This window comes from Euleptes europaea, chromosome 2 (assembly GCF_029931775.1).
Source record: "Euleptes europaea isolate rEulEur1 chromosome 2, rEulEur1.hap1, whole genome shotgun sequence".
Taxonomy (NCBI): Eukaryota; Metazoa; Chordata; class Lepidosauria; order Squamata; family Sphaerodactylidae; genus Euleptes; species Euleptes europaea.
In genome coordinates this window covers 86476907-86498949 of record NC_079313.1, presented here as the reverse complement: position 1 = coordinate 86498949, position 22043 = coordinate 86476907, and the positions used below count along the sequence as shown (strand labels likewise).

The 22043-nt window shown below is 42.9% G+C and overlaps 1 protein-coding gene across 2 annotated transcripts in view; it reads right to left on the bottom strand.

Annotated features, from left to right (window-relative positions):
• Positions 1–22043, bottom strand: part of DEF6 (DEF6 guanine nucleotide exchange factor) — a 53334-nt gene that overhangs the window by 18069 nt on the left and 13222 nt on the right. The window contains exons 2-3 of one of the 2 annotated variants that reach the window (XM_056844892.1): positions 14877–14898; positions 5621–5761 (exon numbers count right to left, since the gene is read on the bottom strand). In XM_056844892.1, the coding sequence (XP_056700870.1) occupies positions 5621–5653 (33 nt within the window). In that variant the 5' untranslated portion in view covers positions 5654–5761; positions 14877–14898. The remainder of the gene's footprint in view (positions 1–5620; positions 5762–14876; positions 14899–22043) is intronic. The other variant, XM_056844891.1, reaches the window with a different exon arrangement.

Genomic DNA, 22043 nt, shown 5'->3' with positions numbered 1-22043 from the left:
ATAAGCACTCTGTTGATATTGCTAGTTGCGTATGCACATTAAACATAAATGCATTCAGAATGTGTACATATTAAACATAAATTAACACTTAGCCCATGTTTTATACAGCACAGTGCTATCTGTGACTGGATTTTCTGTGCTCTGTGTTTTCCCCATCACATTCATGGCTGACTGATCTAAGGACGGTTTTCCTTCTGTACAATCCAGGGCACTTTTGCCTGTCGTACCAGATATCAATCATTAGCCTGATGGCAGGTGTGATCAAATGGATTATTTGCATCTTCTGGTGTATGTGTGGGGGAACAGAGGCAGAGGTCTTGGTCATGTCCAATTTCCCCCCCCCCTCCAGCTGGCACGTTTGGGGGAAAAAGACAAAAGAATTTTTGGTATGTTCTGTAAGGTGTAAAGGGCTGCATGACCCCAGGAGGGCAAACAAAGATCCACAGGATGATCCTCATATGCTTGATCTCCTCCTTGTTCTCCATCAGACTGCCTGCTTTGCAGACAGAAGATAAGGATTTCACCACCCCAAAAGTAAAAAGCAACACACACACTGGGCAAGACAAGAGGCAAGGGATCCATGATGAAAGATCAGATGCTACTATGCAAGAATCCCTAGTTTGAGATCTTTTCTCATCTAAAAGCATCAGTGGTAAGAACCCAATTATGCCCAAGCCTGCCCATTAATGTGTAAAGCAGCAATGGTTCCCAGGCCTCCCACACTCCACTCACATCAGGATCCCAGCAACTGGAAAGGATGAAGGAAAAATGCATCACCATCCCTCTGCCTGCAAGGGATTACAATGGCCTGTGAACTAGGGACCCTTTCTCCTCTGTCAGCAGTTTGGCAGGATCAGTTGAGTGAGGGCACAATCACTGAGAATTTCACCCCAATTAGTTGGGGAGGGGATAGGAGTAAGACTGGATATAAGTTGTGCCTTTCATTGCCTCTGTAATGGGGATGGTTCTCCACTATGCCTAAAATTTGGAAGGGAGGACACCTTGTGTAAGACCTACAACTTGTAAAAGTTCCATCCCAGTTCAACGGGAGAGAAAAGTTTAAGAGACGGAAATGTTTGTGCTTTTGTTACCTCTGGAAAAGGGAGGATTGCTCCTATCTGGCTGAAACTTGGAATGGAGGACTCTTGGTTGAGGGGTATAACACTTGAAAATTTCAACCCAGTTGGTTCAGAGACTAAAAACAGTTACAGGTGGAAATATGTTTTCCACTGAAACCAATGCGAATATCATCCAAATTCGGTACCAACACATCATTATAGTATTAAAGGAAAAAGCTTAAAACCAATTCAAAGCTTAAAGAAAGTTTGTGTACATCTCCAACTGTAACTAGACAATCCTTTAGTCATTTTTTTAAAGCAACACTTTTGATGTGCTTGTTTCCTTCATTGTTTCACACCTGTGATGTTGGGTTTGCTCCACACAGGACTATTGCTGGATGCTGAGTCACTGGAGACGATAGCACCTTTTCTGCATACTGCTAATTGGATGGTCAAATTAACAAACATTATTATACTGCTGTCCCACTTTAAGGCAGATTAATTCTGTTGGGTTGACAGTGACAATGCAGGCCAGGCTTTAACTGGGCAAAATTTTTGACCCATGATTCTGTGTATCATGAATTCCCTTACAAAGGATAATGTTTATGCTCACAAAGTGCAAAGTGGTGTTCAGGCTATGCAAAGGTTTCACTGTGCTATTTTGGGAGGAAAAAAATGCTCCACGTACTGCTTGCTGTTATAACACTGACCAGAGAGGATGGAATTGCCATGGATTTTTCCATCTCTCCACAAGATTGGATGAGGCAGCCGACATCACATCATTCCCCTTCAAGGAACAATGATGTCTTTGAAAAATGGAAAACCCAAAATAAACTAAGCTTTATGAATACAGCTCTTTAATTCCCCTCTTTCTGACACACATTGAAACAGGTTACACAAAGTGAAACCTTTTTTGCCAGCTGACTTTTAAAATCTATTTGATTTCTTAAAAACCCTTTGACATATTTACAAATACCCCAAGCAGCTGATCATAGGCAGTCCTATTACCATTTGCTGACACATTTTCCCAACATAAAATAGGACTTGTCTCATATTGAAAAGTATCACATTTTTATCCTACCGTCACACCAAAAAACTCAGGAGGCACATACTGTTCCCCCCTTTTCCCTCACAACATCTGTGTGAAGAAGGTATGTGGGATATAAACACGGGGCTCTCTAGCCCTAATGCAACACTCTAATCACGACACCGATGAGGCTTTCACACGAACACTTTGAGTTCTCCTACCCACAGAACAAGACATGTGCTGTGAGTTCCATATCTATACTAGGAACCTGGCAGGGAAGAAGAGAGGGTTTAAGATTCCCTAGCCCCAAACCATTTTAAGCCAGGAAAAGACACGGAGAGGGAAGGCTTACAGCCCAATCCTGAAGGAGGGACAGACCCGTGGCGGCTAGGAGAGGCACAGCCGCACTGCCTCCTCAGAGGCTTCCTGGCCATTGCGGAGGTGAAAGAAGGCTGTTTTAAAAATAAAAATGGAGAAACAGGGGGGAAACCCCCATTGCCTCCAACGGGGCTGCACCACCCAAAAAGGTGGCACAGCACCGGCGCAGGTTTCTCCTTCCAGGAAAGCCCTGCTGGTATGGCTGCGCTGGCGGCGGGGGCTGGCGACACCCGGACAATGGCGTGTTTGCCCCCACACGGCGTAGGTGCCACCTTATTGTATGATAAAGTGTCACCTACGCCGGTGCAGGGTCACCCCAGCTCCTAAGGAGCTTCGCCCACCCTTAAGGAATGGGCTCTTACCCACCCCCCCCAATTATCCCTATCTGAATTGTGCCCCCTCACAACCAAAATTTGAGTTTTAAAAATTGCTGGGAGCTTCAATACAGAACTCACAGGCCCAGAACATTTCTGATTTGGTTCCCAGAGCAGGGTGGATAAAAACCAATAATTAAAAAAAATAAAAAATTTAAATCAGATTTTTTAAATGAAATGTTTTTTGAGGAAAAATCTATCTAAAGACAGTTTTCAATGTAAGACACATTATAGTCCAAAGATTATTCATCATGAAATAAGGATTAGTTTTTAATTATGTAGCATGAGGCAACATAAAATTTTGGTAAATGAATTCCTTCAATCCATTCACAATGTCATGCTCTTCCAGAGGTTTCTGTAAGATTATTTTGGGCAATTATTCTATCTAGAAGATATTATCACAGATGCTGGTTTTTGCGGTTCTCAAAACTGTGAATGTGTTTGCAGAGATAACATGCCTCTTCTTCACAGCAAAAATTAATTAATTTATTTAGATTTGCTATAAAATAAACATACAGAGCTGAGAAAAAAAAACCTTAATCCCATTGTTCCTTTGCAAATCAATGAACACAGAATCAACCCCTTACACCCCTTAAGTTTCAGGAAGTCCAATTAATAGAAGATTGCTTGGAGTGGAATAGATCTGCACAAGGAGCTAATTGTGAGGAGGGAAAGGCAGGCTGTAAAAATGAAAGTGAAACCTTTTGAGCAGAATTCTCCACAAGTCTTGGGATCTTTGTGTGTATAGCCTGAGGTTTATCTTATTATTCTCTCCCTGGAGGATGGCAGGAGGCCATAAAAAGTGTAGAAAATCATGAATTAAATCTAGTCTTACTGACTAGTGATTTAAATCAATCAAATACATCCTGCCCCAGAGAGAGATACCTTTTTCTTTCCTGTCTCGTCTCCATACTGGAGTGCCTTTTTCGGATGGGTGGGGAGGGCAGAACTATCCACACAACACCATGCTCTAATCATACTCTTTTCCAAACTGATTTACTTTGATCTTTTTGGAAAGATGCAGTACAAATGCATTAGCATGTCAGGTGGAAAGAAATTTGAAAGTTTTCCTGCTGCAAAGATTCTGCTGACATTGGTGCCATTTCCCTAGCATTTTTTTCCTGCTGTGCCATCACAGAGCTTTAAAATAACCCTGGTAAATGCTATAGTGCTAGAGGGATTTATAGCCACATGTCTATTTCCATTTCAAACTTCAGTTCCTTTGCATTTCCAGTTTTCATTTTAAAAAACAACAACGAAGTTTCCAGCCCATTTTGTTGTGGAGATATAAGCAGATATATGTAGGCAGTTTTTGTCCACATTCTCTGGAAAGGAATGAGGTGGGGAAGCAGCAAGATAAGTGGAGGGATATGTTGATGTTGTACTATAGCACTATAACAATTTATTGTCACTTATCTGTAGCCATTTCATATTTAATAGTGTTGTTAGAGAGCTTTAGCACAAGTGTGAAGAACAAAAGGAAAGGGTCAGCAAATCATGTTGACTGTGCCCCCAAAACCAATGCAGAGATGCTGCAGAGCACATGTGGAGAGGAAAAATCAGAAAAAAAGACAAAGCACACAGAAAACGCCCACACGTGGAAACCCCGTTGCCAACACACCTGCCTATATATATATATACAGTAGTGACAACAACATGGGCAAAGTCAACATGATTTTTTAAAAAAAGATTAACTCCTCCACCCCTCATGCAGCGATATAAGAATAAGTACCTGCAATGTTGTGAGATGCTTGTGAACTAGCCCTGTTCACAAGTTATAGTAAGCATATAAAAAATCCCTGTATAGTTTACATTCAATTTTAGTTTATTGAGTAACTCTCATGCTATGGTCAATGCGTATACAGTTCAAAGGGTGATTTAAACCTCCCATTTATCCAGATACAGTCCCTGGATTCAACTGTAAAGTTATAGTAAGCATATAAACAATCCCTGTATAGTTTACATTCAATTTTAGTTTATTGAGTAATTCTCATGCTATGGTCAATGCGTATACAGTTCAAAGGGTGATTTAAACCTCCCATTTATCCAGATACAGTCCCTGGATTCAACTGTAAAGTGAACTCTTTCCTGGCTCTTTCTTACAAACAGATGTGCGCAGGTACAGGCATTCTGTAACTTATGAACAGCGCGTCTGCGATTACTGAAAGATACTTGTACCAGTGTATAGCTCTCACCACAGCAGGAAGAGCCACTCTGGGGATGTGAATTAGGTTAGGAAAATGGTGCAGAACGAAAATGTTAACCCCCTCTTCTCCCACCCTCACCCTGCCATACTATAGTGCCAATTTGAATTCATCTTCCCTCTTACAACTGCTGTTTCCACTTTCTAAAAATGGAAGATCTGTTCATGGATCTCCCAATGGCACATCTAGTTTGGCTTTTGGATGCTGCAGTAAAGTGGCCTGGTTGATAAGGTAGTCTTCTGTAATGGGAAAAGTCCATTCTGCAGGAAGTAGAACCATAGTATCGGGGGCGGGGGAGAAGACAAGCTTTCCCCCATGCTATTCTCCTAACCTGAAAGGGCCCCAGGAGCTTCTATTTGCCCTGCTGTGGGGTGTAGATGTAGCCCATGAGTACACATGATTCCCCAGGGCTGTGGTTAGGAAAATGGCCTGGGAGGGGGGAGGCTTAAGCTTCCTATCCCTGCATGCTGTGATTCCATTGCAAATTGGGCCCCATGCACACAAAGATAAACCATGTAGTTTGGCCTACTTGAAGCATCTAAGAGGATGGAGCGCCAGACACTGAGGAAGTGAGCTTACCTTGTCCAAGATGTATTTGTTGAGATATGGCATGTACCCTTGGCTTGATACTGGGCCATCATCATCGTCCCTGAAATGTTCCTCCAGTGCCACCGGATCATGAGGAATACATAGCACAGTGTACAGGTTATGAGAGAGCACCTGGGAAAGGGAGGGGGAAAGGCATTCAGGATTATACAGCCACCCAAAAGAACAACCTCCAATACTTGAAAGAGAAGCTGCATTATGGCACACTGACAAATCTGGCAGTATCTTTGTGCTGTATATCTGACTTCAATACTTTAAGCAGGATACAAGCAAGGTTTTTTTTGAGTACTTTAAAGACATCTCAGCATGCCCTCCTCTTGCATACCCTGTAATTATCCTCAAACACCTCAAAAGAAAGCAGGAAATAATATATGGGAGGATCTAGATCTCTCATTTAGAGGTAAAGCACAATCACAGGCACATTTAACTGGAAGTTAAATCCCACAGCTGTCAAGTCAATTTATTTTCAACCATGACAGGAGAGTGTTGTGCCTTTAATTTTCATAGATTTATTTATACACCACTTTTCTCCTCAGTGAGAACCCAAAGCAACTTACAACATCATTTTCTCTTCCTCAAATTTATCCTCACAACAACCACCTAGTAAGATTTCTGGCAGGTGCAGAATCTTCTACTGCTGCAGTATATCATCGCCAGCATTTTTTTTCCTGAAAAGGTCCTGTGCTTTTATCAACCTTGTGAGAGCAGAAACTGAGGCTTTTACCATCACTACCTCCACACTGAAATTTTGCTTGCAATGCAGCTGTTTCAGCCACAGGAGCACACTACGGGGGGGGGGGGGTCTGCCAAACTTTGCAGCTGCACTTTCATGAAAAAGAAACTCTATCTTTCAGTGTAAATATTAAAGGCGTAGGAGCCCTTGCTGTACATTGAACATGTCAGCCCTGGTTTTCTACCCCTATAACCAAAAGTACAAGGCACAAGAACAAGGGAAAAGAGAAAAACAGAAGTCAAGCTGTAATTAGCTGGCATCATCTCAAACTCACCCTATTCATCTTTCACATCCAACCAAGAATAATGGTGTTATTGAGTGCTCAGCTGTTGGAGGGTAAATATTCTCCACCAAACAACTGCAAACAAGGGAAAAATTCTCTCCCTTGTGTCAGTATGCAGTGGGGTATTAGAGTGCATAGATGTGCTGTTGTACAACATGTGCTCTATTTATTTAAATATTGACAGTATTTATATGTATGCTTTTCTCATGACTAACCCAGGACTCAAGGCAGGCAAGTAATATAAAATACAATAAAGGAATATAAAATCATTAAAAGAACACATAAAATGCATTAAAGACTACATTAAAATTACCATTCTAAAACACCCTGTGCACATCTGGAAAGTATTCCCTTTGGCCAAGGCTCAGACTGCACCCAAATCTCCCCAGAATAATTCTAGTTTACATCCTCACCAGAAAGCTAGGAGAAGCACCTAGGGTTGCCAGTGTTTACATGGGGCTTGGAGATCTCCCAGAATTATAATTGGTCTCCAGAGATCAGTTCCCCAGGGAAAAAACAACAGCTTCACAAAGTGGACTCTATGGCATCACATCCTCACTAAGCTTCTTCTCCCCACAAACCCTGCCCCTCCTCAAGCACTGCCCCTCATTCTCCAGGAATTTTCCAAGCCAGAGCTAGCAACCCTAACTCCAAAGCCTGCCTCCTTAAAGAATAAGTCTCTTTTGTATTTCTCTCAGCCATAACATTTTCCATTACTATCACAGCAATTACTCTGATTTTTCAAAACTGCATCATTTACCCTTCATCTTCAGCAGTTGAAATACTTCTCACTGTTTAAGTAGATTGCAGAAATATGTCGAAGCATAGAATAATTGTTCTATTATTCATGTGATTGGCAGTAAGGCCAATCTGGAATCACCTTCACTACATTCAGTCCAAACTTACTTTTCATAAGAACATAAGAAAGGCCATGCTGGATCAGACCAAGGGCCATCAAGTCCAGCAGTCTGTTCACACAGTGACCAACCAGGTGCCTCTAGGAAGCCCACAAACAAGACAACTGCAGCAGCACCATCCTGCCTCTGTTCCACAGCACCTGATATATTCGGCATGCTCCTATGATCCTGGAGAGAATAGATATGTGTCATGACTAGTAGCCATTTTTACTAGTAGCCATGGATAGCCCTATCATCCACAAACATGTCAACTCCCCTCTTGAAGCCTTTCAAGTTGGCAGCCATCACCACATCCTGGGGCAGGGAGTTCTACAATTTAACTATGCGTTGTGTGAAGAAAAACTTGCTTTTATCTGTTTTGAATCTCTATGGCTAATTTTCTCTCTAGGGCTAATTTCTGGGGGGAAACTGTTGCAAGTTTGAAGGAGAAGTTGTGCACAGTGCTAACTGGCTAGATTCCATGACTAGGGTTGCCAGGTCCCTCTTCGCAACCGGTGGGATATTTTGGGGCGGAGCTTGAAGAGGGCGGGGTTTGGGGAGGGGAGGGACTTCAATGCCAAAGAGTTCAATTGCCAAAGTGGGCATTTTTCTCCAGGTGATCTCTATCGGCTGGAGATCAGTTGAATTAGCAGGAGATCTCCTGCTACTACCTGGCAGTTGGCAACCCTACTCCATGACACACTCACAAAAAGCCCCTTTCAATCCCCAGAGTAATTTTGTATTATTACAAAGAAAGTTTCTATAAAGGAAAACAGGATGAGTTGCAGAGAGATTTACAATCAGAGATGTAAAGGAAGACAATGGGTGGGGTAGAAAGCCTGACTGTAGCCTTCTAAAGAGGGGTTTTTGATTGGTGCTGGGTGGAGCTTGTGTGTGAGAGGCAGAGGCTGTGAGCATTTAAATTGCAAACACTCCTCCTCGCCAGAGGCATGAGCCAAAAAAACGAGGGCACAAGGGCTCTTGCCTTGGGGATTCTATAGGATGGGGAAAGAGCCCTGTTAACAGGACAGAGTAGATCTGTGTGCCCTGCAGGAGTACCGAGCGAGTTAAGCATAGGTATGAGTTAGCAGCAGGGCAAGGAAACCAGGGCACTAGGCCCTTATTCAGTACAGGAAGGGCACAGGGTACAGAGGACAGGACACTTTCATTTCCAGGGTTAAAAGACCAAAAATAAATAATTAAAATACCAGTTATGAAGACAGAAAGCCAGCAGAGGTTGGGGGGGGGGGCTATCCAGTGTGCTGCATGGAGTGTCACATGTATGACTAATCTGCCTGCTGGACAGAAGTCATGATGTGTGCTCACTGCAGGGAGCTCCTGGCTCTCAAAGAGCGTGTTCACTTCCTTGAGGCCAAGGAAGCTCAACTGGAGGGGCTGAGACAGGCAGAGAGAGAGATGGGTAAGGACTCCAGGGATGAAATAGTCACATCCCAGTCCCAGGGTGACAACTCCCTGCCAGTCATGGATGATGAAGCCCTTGGTGAAGGAGGTCATCTCTCTGAGGTAAGGGGATGTGGAAGGGACCCCTTCCTTGGTGGATAAACAGATATCCTCTCATACCGAAGATATGCCTCTGAGGGGAGGGGGGAGGCTTCTTGGAGTGGGAGATTCAATCCTTAGAAATGTAGACAGCTGGGTTTCTGGTGGGCCCGTGGACTGCATGGTGACTTGCCTGCATGGTGTGAAGGTTGCAGACATTACCCGTCATCTAGGTAGTCTGGTAGATAGTGCTGGAGAGGAGCTCATGGTCGTAGTGCACGTTGGCACCAACCATGTGGAGAAGTGCCGTCCGGAGGTCTTGGAATCCAAATTTAGATTGCTAGGCAGGAGACTACAAGCCAGGACCTCCAAGGTAGCTTTCTCAGAAATGCTACCTGTTCCACGCGCAGGACCAGCTAGGCAAGCACAGTTGGGGAGTCTCAATGCGTAGATGAGACGGTAGGGAGGAGGGTTTTAGATTTGTTAGGAACTGTGCACGTTTTGTGACAAGCCGAGCCTAAACAAAAGAGATGGGCTCCACTTGAACCAGGATGGAAGCAGACTGCTGGTGCGTAACATAAAAAAAAAGGTGGCAGAGCAGCTTTTAAACTTAACCTGGGGGGGGAAAGCCAACAGGAGCTGAGAAGCATCCAGTTTGGGCAGACTCAATGCAAATGGACAAAGGGAAAATTGCTTCTGATTGCCCACACGGGAATGGGGTAAACATGAAAGAGGATGGTAAAGTAAAGCAAGATAGCCACTTAAGGATGCCCAAGGGCACATGCCAGGCAAGTCGAAAGAGAGAGAGACAGTGTGGAGATGTTTCTATGCTAAAGCTAGAAGCCTCCAAGTGAAAATGGGGGAGTTAAAATGCATGGTTTTAAGGGAAATCATAGATATAGTGAGCATTACAGAAGCCTGGTGGAGGGAAGAGAACCAGTGGAATACTGTTATCCCTGATTACAAACTATAGAAATGACAGGGAAGGGCGTATTGGAAGGGGTGTTGCTATGTATATCAAGGAAGGTATAGCGTCTAATAAACTAGAAACCATTAAAAGGGCAAACTCGTCCACAGAATCCTTGTGGGTGATGATTCCAGGCCCCAGGGGTAGTTTAGTACTGGGGACATTCTATTGGCCCCTGACCAAAAGGCTCAGGGTGATCTAGAGATGGAGAATGAAATCAGGGAAGTATGCAAAGGTGATGAAGTAGTAATAATGGGAGACTGTAACTACCCTCATATTGACTGGATAAATGCATGTTCCAGCCAAGCCAAAGAGATAAAATTTCTAGACATCCTAAATGACTGTGCCCTTGAACAGTTGGTCATGGACCCAACTAGAGGAGAGGCGATCCTGGACTTAATACTCTGTGGTGCTGCCAGCAACTTAGTGCGGGATGTGGATGTAGTTCAGTCAACTGGCAATAGTGACCACAATGGCATAAAATTTATTTTATATGTATGTGGGAAAGTGTCTGGGAAATCTCACACAATTGCCTTTGATTTTAAAAGAGGGAACTTCTCTAAAATTAGAAACCTGGTAAAAAGGAAGTTGAAAAGAACAGTTAGGAGGGTTAAATCTCTGGGAGAGGCTTGGGGTTACTTAAGTCCACAATATTAGAGGCTCAGCTAAATTGTATACCGCAGGTCAGGAAAGGTGGTATTAAATCCAAGAGGTCACCACCATGGCTAACAGGTAAGGTAAAGGAAGCTATTAGAGGGGGAAAAGGCTTCCTTCAGAAACTGGAGAGTGTCCAGAGGAGAGTGTGTCCAGAGGAGAGCAACCAGAATGGTCAAAGGTCTGGAATCTATGCCCTATGAGGAGAGGCTTAAGGTGCTGTGTTTGTTTAGTCTGGAGAAGAGAAGGTTAAGGGGGTGACATGATAGCCATGTTTAAATATTTGAAGGGATGCCATGTTAATGAGGGAACTACCTTGTTTTCGGTTGCTTCAGAGATTAGGACACGGAGTAATGGATTTAAACTAAGAGAACAGCGATTCCACCTAAACATTAGGAAGAACTTTCTGACGGTGAGGGCGGTTCGACTGTGGAATGCCCTGCCTGGGTCCCCGTCTTCAGAGGTCTTCAGAGTCCCCGTCTTCAGAGGTCTTTAAGCAGAGGCTGGATGGCCATCTGTAGGGAGCGCTTTGATTGTGAGATCCTGCATGGCAGGGAGTTGGACTGGATGGCCCTTCTGGTCTCTTTCAACCTTGTGTGATTGTGTGATTTTGGAAGGACTGCCCAAACAAGGCAAACAAAAGCAAACACAAACTTGCACAAAGGAAATGCAAGCAAACAACTAGAGACGCAAAAAAAGATTTTGAGGGACATATCGCTAAACATATCAAAACAAACAATAAGAAATTCTTTAAGTACATTAGGAGTAGGAAACCAGCTAGGGAAGTGGTTGGATGACATTGGGAGTACAGGAACACTAAGGGAGAATAAAGCGATTGCTGAGAAACTAAATGAATTCTTCTCATCTGTCTTCACTGTTGAAGATACAGGGCAGATTCCTTCTCCTGAACAAAGGTTTTGGGGAGGGGAGAATGAGGAACTGGGGCAAATAGTGGTAACAAGGCAGAAGTCCTAGAACATCTAGACAAACCACAAACTAACAAGTCACAGGGACCAGACGGTATTCATCCTAGAGTTTATCAAGAACTCAAATGGGAAACTGCTGAACTTCTAACAATGATATGTAACATGTCCCTTAGAGCAGCCTCTGTACCAGAGGACTGGAGAATGGCCAATGTAATACCCATTTATAAAAAAAGGTTCCAGGGGGGACCCAGGAAATTATAGGCCTTAACATCTGTTCCAACTTAGCTTAACATCTGTTCCAACTAAGTGGATGGAAAGCATTATTAAAGGTAGAATTGTCAAGCATAAAGAAGGGCAAGCCCTGCTAAGCAAAACCCAACATGGCTTCTTCAAAGGTAGGTCCTGTCTTACTAATCTTTTAGAGTTTTTTTAAAGTGTCAGTAAGCATGTGGACAGGAATGAGCCTGTGGACACTGTGTATCTGGATTTCCAAAAGGCTTTTGACAAAGTCCCCCACCAAAGACTGCTAAGCAAACTTCATAGTCATGGGATAAGAGGACAAGTCTTATTGCAAATGTATTTTCAAGTGCCTTGTCTATGTTCTCAGGTAATAAATTGAAAATGATCTGCATAAATGCAATCAAATGAGACAATTTATTCAGTCATCCTTATACAAACACAGCCCAGCCAAAGCAGTCTTTAAAATGTAATTTTCACTTGTCCTGTGATGCAACCTCCATTTTTCAACTGCCTCCCACATTTTACCCATTTTTGGTGAAGTCCTAGACAATAATTGACTTTTAAAACTTAGGGAACCAGTCCCGGAGTTGATCAACCAGCTAAGCTGAAGGAAACTCCTAAATCTAAGGAACAAAGTAACTGTGCAACCTGTGAACTTGCCTGATCAAGTACAAGACACTTCCTTGAATCAATAAAGTTTAAGCAGAGTACCTTCATTTACCCTCTGTACATTCTTCTGCCCATGCCACTGGTAACAGTTCAGCCCTAGACGTACGCCCTCCCTTGTCTCCAGTCACATGGGATGTGGGAAGGGTTTTTAGAGAGTACATAAAAGAACACTGTTTAAGCTCTAGTTCAGTGGAGTTGAGAAGTCTCACCAAATGTAGGTCAGAAGTTCAGGGAGGACACAGGTTCTCTGCACTCCCAAGGCCTAGGAGTTCTCTTGAGCTACAACCGGTAGGCTGGCTGACTGACAACACAATTCCCTGGTGCTTTAATATTCTGCAGTTGGGAGCATTTAGACAGCTGTGTGTGAGATAGGGTTGTCAACCTCCAGATGGTGGCTGGAGATCTCCCACTATTACAACTGATCTCCAGGTGACAAAGATCAGTTCACCTGGAGAAAATAACTGCCAGGGAAACCCCAACCTCCACTCACCCTGATTTGAAAACAATAACACCCCTTTCTCTAAAGCTGAAGTCCAGAGCAAGCCTCCACAAAATGTTTTCTTGCTCTAGTGTATAAATACCCTCAAATCTGAAGCCCTCACAGATTAGGATTTTTATTTATTAATTTTTATTTACATTATTTATAGTATGCCTTTCTCTCTTGGATGGCACAACACATCTTCCTTGATAATTGCTGATTACATAACTATGTAAGTTACTAAGGCATGTAAAGAAACTGGCATAAAATCAAACATATTGAATGGATTTTACTTATCTTTCTCCAGACTTTCCTCCCAGACACTTCTTTGTTCCATGCAAATTGAACGTATTTCCTATTAGCTACTTTTGCAGCCCGCTTAGATGAGGAAGCCAGTTAAACAGCTGCAATGGAAGCTTCTAGGGTTGGGAAAGGAAGGTGAGTAGGAGCTTGGGTAAGGAAAGGGCTTTTGTCAAACTTCTATACATTATTAACAATGCTTTGAAACCAACATTTAAAAACGGAAATTAACTTCCAGAATAAACTATTTAAAAATACATTATTTGTTTTTTAAGTATCTGGAAGCTGGAAAAAGGGGCAGGGAGAAAATCACAATAATTGTCCCCCCAGAAGGAAGGCATTGCGGGTTCAGAACTTACGCTGCAAAATCCTGCGCAAAAGTGAGCTCAGAGAAAACATGGATGCCTAGACGCAGGGGGCCACAGTTACTCAGTGGCATGTGAAAGCCACTCTATTCATGTTCAGAGGTATTTTTTCTCCCAGGACTCAGACCTAGTTTTGAAAACAAGCCTAAGCTTGGAAGAGGTCTCAGCACATGAAGCAATTAATTCCAGAGACAAATTTCAGAAGGGTGGTCCTGTTAGTGTAGGGTTGCCAAGTGCCCGGTGATGGCGGGTAAAATCTCGGCAATCCACCGGGCTTTCCCACCGACCAGCTGAGGGCCAGCGGGCACACACGCACGCACAACGAGCCTATTACCCGGAAGTGACACGGGCGCTCTAGCAACTTCGGCAGAAACTCAGTTGTATGGAAGATAACGTTGTCTCCCTAGTTAGTATATATTAGACTATATTAACATCAGTAATGAATGAGAAATGCCTTATGGCTGTTTAAGCCCTGTTTAATACAAATCATTTTATTGGTAAATTCTGATTGAGAAATTATTTCTGCTACTATAAATTTATTAGATTTTAAGGTGCCTCAAAACTCCTTTTTTTTTTTTTATAAGGAAGGACTACATTTGTGTGGTGGTAGAAACTGCCGTCCACTTACAGCTGACTTATGGTGACACAGTAGGGATTTCAAGGCAAGAGAAGTTCAGATGTGATGTGCCATTGCCTGCCTCCACGTGGGCTGAGAGAGTTCTCAGAGAACTGTGACTGGCCCAAGGTCACCCAGCAGGCTTCATGTGGAGGAGTGGGGAATCAAGTAACACCCACTAAAACGCATTCTGCCACTGAGCTATGATACCTTTTGATGAATTAGTAAAAATTACATTTACTGTTAAATACATTAAAAATAAAATAAAATAATATCCCAGGAATATTTCCCAGGAACCTATGCTATTCAGAAGAGAATAGGATGTGAGGGTGGCAAAGGTGCACCTAGTTTAGGGCAACAATATACATTGAACTGGTCCTATATAACGATCTTTACCATAGTAGGGGTCTACTGTGGTATATTGTCAATTCTCAATAAAACATGTGTTTAAAAATGTAACATGCACAAATAATAAACTGTTTCATGATACCTTAAAGACCATCAATTCGATTGTGGCATAAGGTTTCATGGGCTCCAGCACAAGAGACTAATACAGCTAGCCCTTTGGAAGTGGGAAAAGGAGACAAAGCAGTCAGACTTACCAATCTAGATTCTTCATCCACTCTTAAAGGAAAGCAACAAATAAAGATATGAAATAAATACTTTAGGCCCAGCCAAGTCTTACAACTGTGGATTGATGACTTAGCATTTCTGCTGCTTACAATATTCATGCAAATCTAACATCAGTTCTACGTAAAGCAGAAGTCAGAGAGAGCGCGGCAATTGATTTCCTCACAGAGTTGAAGCAGCCCTAATCTAGATGTCATATAGGGTCAGACCTTAACCAGAGAGTCTATGGTAAGTCAATAAAGAACAGCATAACCCTAAATTAAAATAATTGTACAAGTTCTTTAAAGTTAGTTAAAAATTAATTTCAGCAAAAATTGGAAAAAATAAAGTTCAGATTTTCTAGTACTTTTTCACAGCATGTACCAATGACACAGGAGATCCATGAGTGTATTTTCTGGTATTTAATGTTTATTTGACTCAGAATTTGACTGAAGCAGTAGCACTGTAGAGGGTGCTCAACCTTTTCTCCATCTCACTTTCCTGATATAAAATTTCCCCAAGCTCCTATTAGCTCAACAGCAAACTGCCACTGAGCTGGGGGCGGGTGGGGTTAGACTGGGGAAGTGCCATATATCTCCTCCCCTCCTGTCTAACTGCTCCAGTACCAAAATCTGAGCCCCTGTGGCTGATTCAAAATAGCATAAAACCACTGGAAGATGCTATCACAGATCAGTATTCTATAACGGCTGGTCTCTGTAAGAAAAAAGGGTACAGATTGAGCTGTTTTTGTATTTTAACAAAAGTTGAAAACCAGGTGAAGCCACCAACCACCCTTAGGGTTGCCAGGCCTTTCACTGTGGTGGGAGGCTTTCGGCAGCTGTCCTTGCCTGAAGCCGCTTCAAGCGGCAGTAGGACAATTAAAAAACAAACAAACACTGGTGGTCCTGCATCCTGCTACATCCCTTCCAGGGAAAACCCAGAGGCTAGTAGGGTATTATTTACCATAGAGTTTCCAGCGATTCCTAGAGCTCTCCCACATCTCTTCTGGGTTTTCCTGACAACCTCTTTCTTTCACACACTCATGTTACAGCTACATCCTGTGCTGAGACCAGCTCAGGATCAGCACTTTGTCACATTCCCTCCTTGCTTTGGCTTTGAATGACTGACCAGGCAGGTTTCTTTTCCTTTTTTGGATAAAAAATTATTATTAAATTTGAATTTATAAACAACGAATCTCAGTATAAAATGGAGATTATAAAATATGGATCTCAATATAAAATGGAAATTATAAAATAACTTCAAATAGCATATTAATTCATCAATATTATATCTCTGCTTAACAAAATAAAAAGAAATCATCATTGAAAGAAAGCAGAGCTTCTCTGCATTATACCCTCTTTTGATAAATCAATATTTTTATTCTTTGCATTTCCCTTGTAGGTCTCTGCATTATACCCTCTTTTGATAAATCAATATTTTTATTCTTTGCATTTCCCTTGTAGGTCAAGGCAGCTTATTTCAATTGATTTTTTAAAAAGAAAGCAAACCCCCCGCCAAAAACCCCACCTACAGCTCAACCCTCATTACTAACCTGAGCAAATAAAACAGACTTACACTGCCTCCTAAAATTTTTTATGGGTGTTACCCCCTCACCTTCTCAGAGAGAAGCCACTGTTGAAAAGAACCAGGTTCTGCCAAGTGGGCAACTTTAAGCAGGGGGACAAACCAGGAAGAGGCTATGAGAGGACCATAATTGGTGCACAGGGGTTGCATGTATTTAAGATATCAAAAGTGCAAAAATTGCAATCGTGCTATATAATGTATGAACTATCAAAATCAAACAGCAACTATGGACATAACACTAAGCAATTGCTTAAATAATAAAGACCCTAACCTTTTGATATATTAAAATGTTGGGCTTGGTTAGGACCTTTAGTATTTAAGCAATTGCTTAGTGTTATGGCCATAGTTGCTGTTTGTATTTAAGATATGCCAAAGCCATTCCTCAATACAAGGGGCCTTGCTCTCCAGAAACCAAGGCTAACAATACTGTTATGGTTGCCTAGCAATGGTCACAATGAACACTGAACAGCCATTGAAAGGGCATTCATTTCTTAAAGATACAGGTGCTGTTTCTATTAGTGGGAGGGGTAATCAGTCCCCATCCCATTTTTTAAATTTCAGATTTTTTTGAAAGGTTTCAGGTTTGTAAAAAGATCTGTCTTGTCTGTTCATAGCTCCAGTCTCTGAATTGAAGTATCCACAGCATGGGGCCATGTTTAGAATTAGATATACTGATGATAACTGGGTAACATTTTTGACAAGAATTCAAGATGGTACAAGAAATTGTTACAGGAAGCTTTTCAAATAAGAAAAGGAAACTAGGAAGAAATTCATTATTGAGCTTCTTTCCACCAAGAGGTTTTTAATTTGGTTCATATGTTTAGATCTATTGTAACATTCTTCACGAACAGAATATAATTATCGACATAAATTTGAAACATATTTAATATTTTTGAAAACATTTAAGCCATACTGTGTCTTAGTCTATTGCATTTGTAAGAATGAAAGCAATTAAATCAGTTTTATTCATATTAATTTTTATCCTGGCAGATTTCTGCAAGAGTCAGTACGCTTCATCGTCTCTTTAACAGATCTGTCAGTGGCATCACATCATTTGAATACAAGGAGATGCTGTATTCATGATGACCAATCTTAATACCAGAGGAATTTCCACTGCTGCGCTTGAAACTCTGCTATAAATTCCATGATCATGAAGGCTTGCCACTTCCAGCCTTTTTTTTGACTGGTTGCATAACTAGCAATACACTACGTTTTGCTTCTTCCTCACCTATAAGCTTACAATTCCTCCTTAATGAAAGGCAATGTTCAGTAAGTGTCCAACAGGCTTATCGCACCCAGTCCAGGAATGTGTGGAAAACACCTTTAAAGCGTTTGTCCTGGATGCGAGTTCCAATTTTCCCCCCGCACTCCTGCCCGTTCTAACATCTCTGAAACGTCTGCTTTCAGAGCGTACCTCCAAAAAATAGCGCACGCACAAGAGAGAGGGGGGCGTGGAGGGAGCAACACGTAATCGTGACGTTGCTTGGGTTCCCCTCTACCTCCCCCCCTTGGCATTTTGGTGCGCCTGCGAGGGATCGTCGTTGCAACGGGACGAAAGGCGATGGGCTCATGTTTCCCCCCCAACGCCTCTAGTTCTCGCGCGTACACAAACCTTTGTGCACACACAGAACTCTCTAATCAGATTGCATTGTAACCAACTAGTGAAACTAATGGGGGCGGGGGGGAAGGTGCCTTAGAAGTTGGGTGGTTGGGAAAACAGAGGGGTCTTGCAATCAGTCAGGACCCAAAAGCAGAATAGGGAAAGTCCTTCTGCCTAGAGATTGGGGGGGGGTGCACTAGAAGTTATCATGGTTTAAATAAAAGGGGGAGCTTGCAAGCGTACACTTTTATTTCTCCAATTACCAGAGGCTGCCAGGAATGCTCACTGTGGTGGTTTGGAGGTTAAGAAAGAGTTTTTTCCCCTCCCAAAACATGAAATTCCCGTTGAGGCTAGGTAGAGAGCAGACAATTCCCCAATGTGATCGGGGGAATGCTCGGCAATACAATCACCCGCTCATGTTTAAGTGATGCTGTTATATTAAATGTTTTGCTATTCTCTTGTAGGCAATTTCACATCTGTCCGCAAGGAGTGCGGTCATTCTATTGAATTTAGAACCGCCGCCCCCCCTTATCCTCTAGTGGGGATTTGTGTCACCAGGGTTACACTTCCAAAACGGTTTAATGACCAAAACGGGAAAATGTGGTGCGGGGGGGGGAGGAATGTTCTGTATTATAAAGTGTTCAGAAACATTCCCTGGACTGGGTGCGATAGGCCTCCAAGTTTGCAAAGCTAAACTGTGTGTCTCCAGAGGGGTATATGTGGACCAATACTAAATCTGAGAAATGTGCATTCTGCAAACATATATACACTTCTCCCAGCCTCATCTGGCATCCCCAACTCCAGCCAGAGAGTTTTAAACTGGGCTGCAACAGCATCTCCTCTGAATGAGATCACTTGATGGGCTAGCGAACAATGTTCTTCACTCTAATTCACTGCAGCAGCTGTGCTAATCCAATGCCTCCTGGGTAGGAGACGTGGTGATTACTGGCCTAGTTTAGTAATTAGACACATCCACATTTTCAATCCTCTTTCACCATTTTTCCAAGCATACTTGGCCTGGTCTGAGAGCATCTCATCCAAATTCCTTACAGGGCCCCCAAGATTCTTACTAGCCAGGGATGTGAAAATGTAGAAATTATGTGTGGGAGGATGGGGGTGTTTTCATCATTCTCCCCTTTTCTATTCCTTCAAAAATAAAGAAAAACGGGAAAAGTTAGCTTAACCATTTCCACCTGCAACATAGTTGTTTTTTTGGTCCCCCCTTCCAAATCCCATGATCTCCAGACATTCCCAGGAATTTTCCAATCCAGAATTGGCAACCCTACTTCACATCACCATGCCCAGGACAGGTGGCAACAGGAAATTGGCCAGTGAAGTACAATATAATAATAATGCACTAGGTTTATTACTGATTGTCATTACACTCAATGAAGAAGAAGAAGAGTTGGTTTTTATATGCTGACTTTCTCTACCACTTAAGGGAGACTCAAACCGGCTTACAATCACCTTCCCTTCCCCTCCACAACAGACACCCTGTGAGGTGGATGAGGCTGAGAAAGAGTGACTAGTCCAAGGTCACCCAGCTGGCTTCATGTGTAGGAGTTGGGAAACAAATCCAGCTCACCAGATTAGCATACACTGCTCATGTGGAGGAGTGGGGAATCAAACCTGGTTCTCCAGATCAGATTCTACCGCTCCAAACCACCACTCTTAACCACTATACCATGCTAGCTGTTAGTCTAGGCAGGTGGCCAGTTTACCACTTGAATCATTTTCTCACTAACAATAAATATTCAGAGACTGTTGCAATTCTGAGCACACTGCAAATAGTAAATTAGGGTGTTAAAATACTCTTCCCAATCCACATAAATAGCCCTATTCATATTGAGAATGTAGCATAAATCCCTCTCCCAACTCAATTTAGAACACAGACCTGAGCTCCAGATTGAAAGCAACATAAATGCAGGATCTTCCCTTGGCACCGTTCTGTTGCAACTGCTTGGATCATTTTCAGTAACTGCAGCCCAACGATGTCGACAGGGTGGCTGATGTGTTACAGCCTTTCACCTGTATGCCCAGCCCTCACTCGTTGTATTGTGGCTGACTGGTTTGGTCCAGGAAGGGGTGAATACTTTGCTTAGAAGGGGAATGGACCTCACTACTTTGAAGAAGGCAGCTGTGAGACCATCCTTAAAGAAACCTTACCTGGATCCTAATGGCTTTTCCAACAACCAGCAAGTTCCCAATATCCTATTTTTAGGCTAGGTAATAGCATCCCAGCTTCAGACATTCCTGGATAATACTTTTTCAATCTATCTTCCAAATCTAGTTTTCAGAATAAGTCCAGTCTTTTAGGCAACATTTGGACAGGCAGACAGACAGGCACACACACACGGAAGTACGATCCTGCTGATCTGTCTGGATCTCTTAGAGGCATTTCGTTCCCTTCTGGACCACCCAACAGGATTGGTGACCTAGGGCCAGGCACATACTCTCAAGCTAACATACCTCAAACATTTGTTGTAAAAATAGGAGAGAAGAATGATGCAAATCATTTTGAGTCCCCTTTGGGGAGAAAGGTAGGGTTTAAAGAAGTAATTAAAATAAGCCTCCATTTCCAGTGATCACCTACTTAACTTCTGAAAGTGATGGTAGCTGGAAAAGAGCCTCTGATGGTAGGGTCTCAGATGACAAGCAGTGTTTTATGGGTGAAGGCAGCCCTTTGGATAGCCTGGTTCTGGGTTGTTAGGGCATTTTAAGTCAAGACCAGAACTTCGTATTGTTCCTGGAAACAAATGGGAAGTCCTTGAAAAATCTTTGAGCATGGAGGAAATATGTTGTCATCAGCGCATGCAGCCAGACCCAGTCACAGGACATCATCATCAATCTTGCATGCTGAAGGATATACACCTCTTGCCTCTTCTTACACTCTAGCCATGAACAGAGAATCTATTCAACAGAATTAGTTTTTTTCTACCAGATTTCTTTAAAAACATGCATCTTAGTCATACCATAATCTATCAACTCATGGGGGGGGGGCCCTAACCCATTATTTGCAAGTCTGAGCCACAGCTTGAGCACATGGCTAGTTAAATCTCTCACCCCACTCCAACTTCCAATAAACACAATTTGCCAGCAGCAGAAACCACAGCTTGGCACGGAATACATTTGAGAAAGAAATTGGCACTAGGATCCTCCCTGCAGGAGACCTCAACGTAGGATGAAGGAGACATAGCCAGATCCTCTACTGAGATCCTGGATTCCTGAGAGGCCCACAAAACAATCTCCTTTGTGCTGGTACCAACAGAACATCTGTGTCACAGGACAGGACACCTCATCACCCCCAGGTCAGACAGGAAATGTTTCCCAGGCCTGTTGATCAGCCTGTCAAGTCCTGCTGTCCTACACAGTGAAAAATACTTCTACGATGATCTGTTCTCCCACGGTCTCTTTGGGGGTTTTTTCAAGGTAGATTTTGCTTCTTTTGCCATGGAGCAAAAAACCCCCCAATTTAAATTACTTTTTCATGACAGCGTACCTTCCCCCTCATCCCGAAGCAGTTTTGATTTTTCACGGGAACAACTGCGCAGTATTCTGCACCGCTTACCTCTGCTCCCTTGTCCTTCCCCTTCCATTCCGGTCGTGACTTAACGGCCCAAACTCTGCCCAACCCCGCCCACTTTGCCCATGATGCTGCTTCGCTCCATCTGGCCTCTAGATGTCCCTCCCTCGCTGGTGATTTGACAACTCTCTCCCGGACGTGCCCGGGCACTGGCTCGAAATTGTCTCACACCCCCCCCCCAATTGCCTACTTTGGCATAGTCATTCCGTTAGTATTGCAGTTGGTGGGTGCACGTTTACAGGTGGTTGTATGTTGCTGCCACCCACAACGTCCGCTCCCTCCATTAGAGGTGATTCCAATAGTGCAGCCTTGCAGTGCAGAATTGGAGTTAAAAATTCAATTTTCTTGATTTTTGCGTGTGTATAAATGCTTCATGCAATCCCACAATGCCTT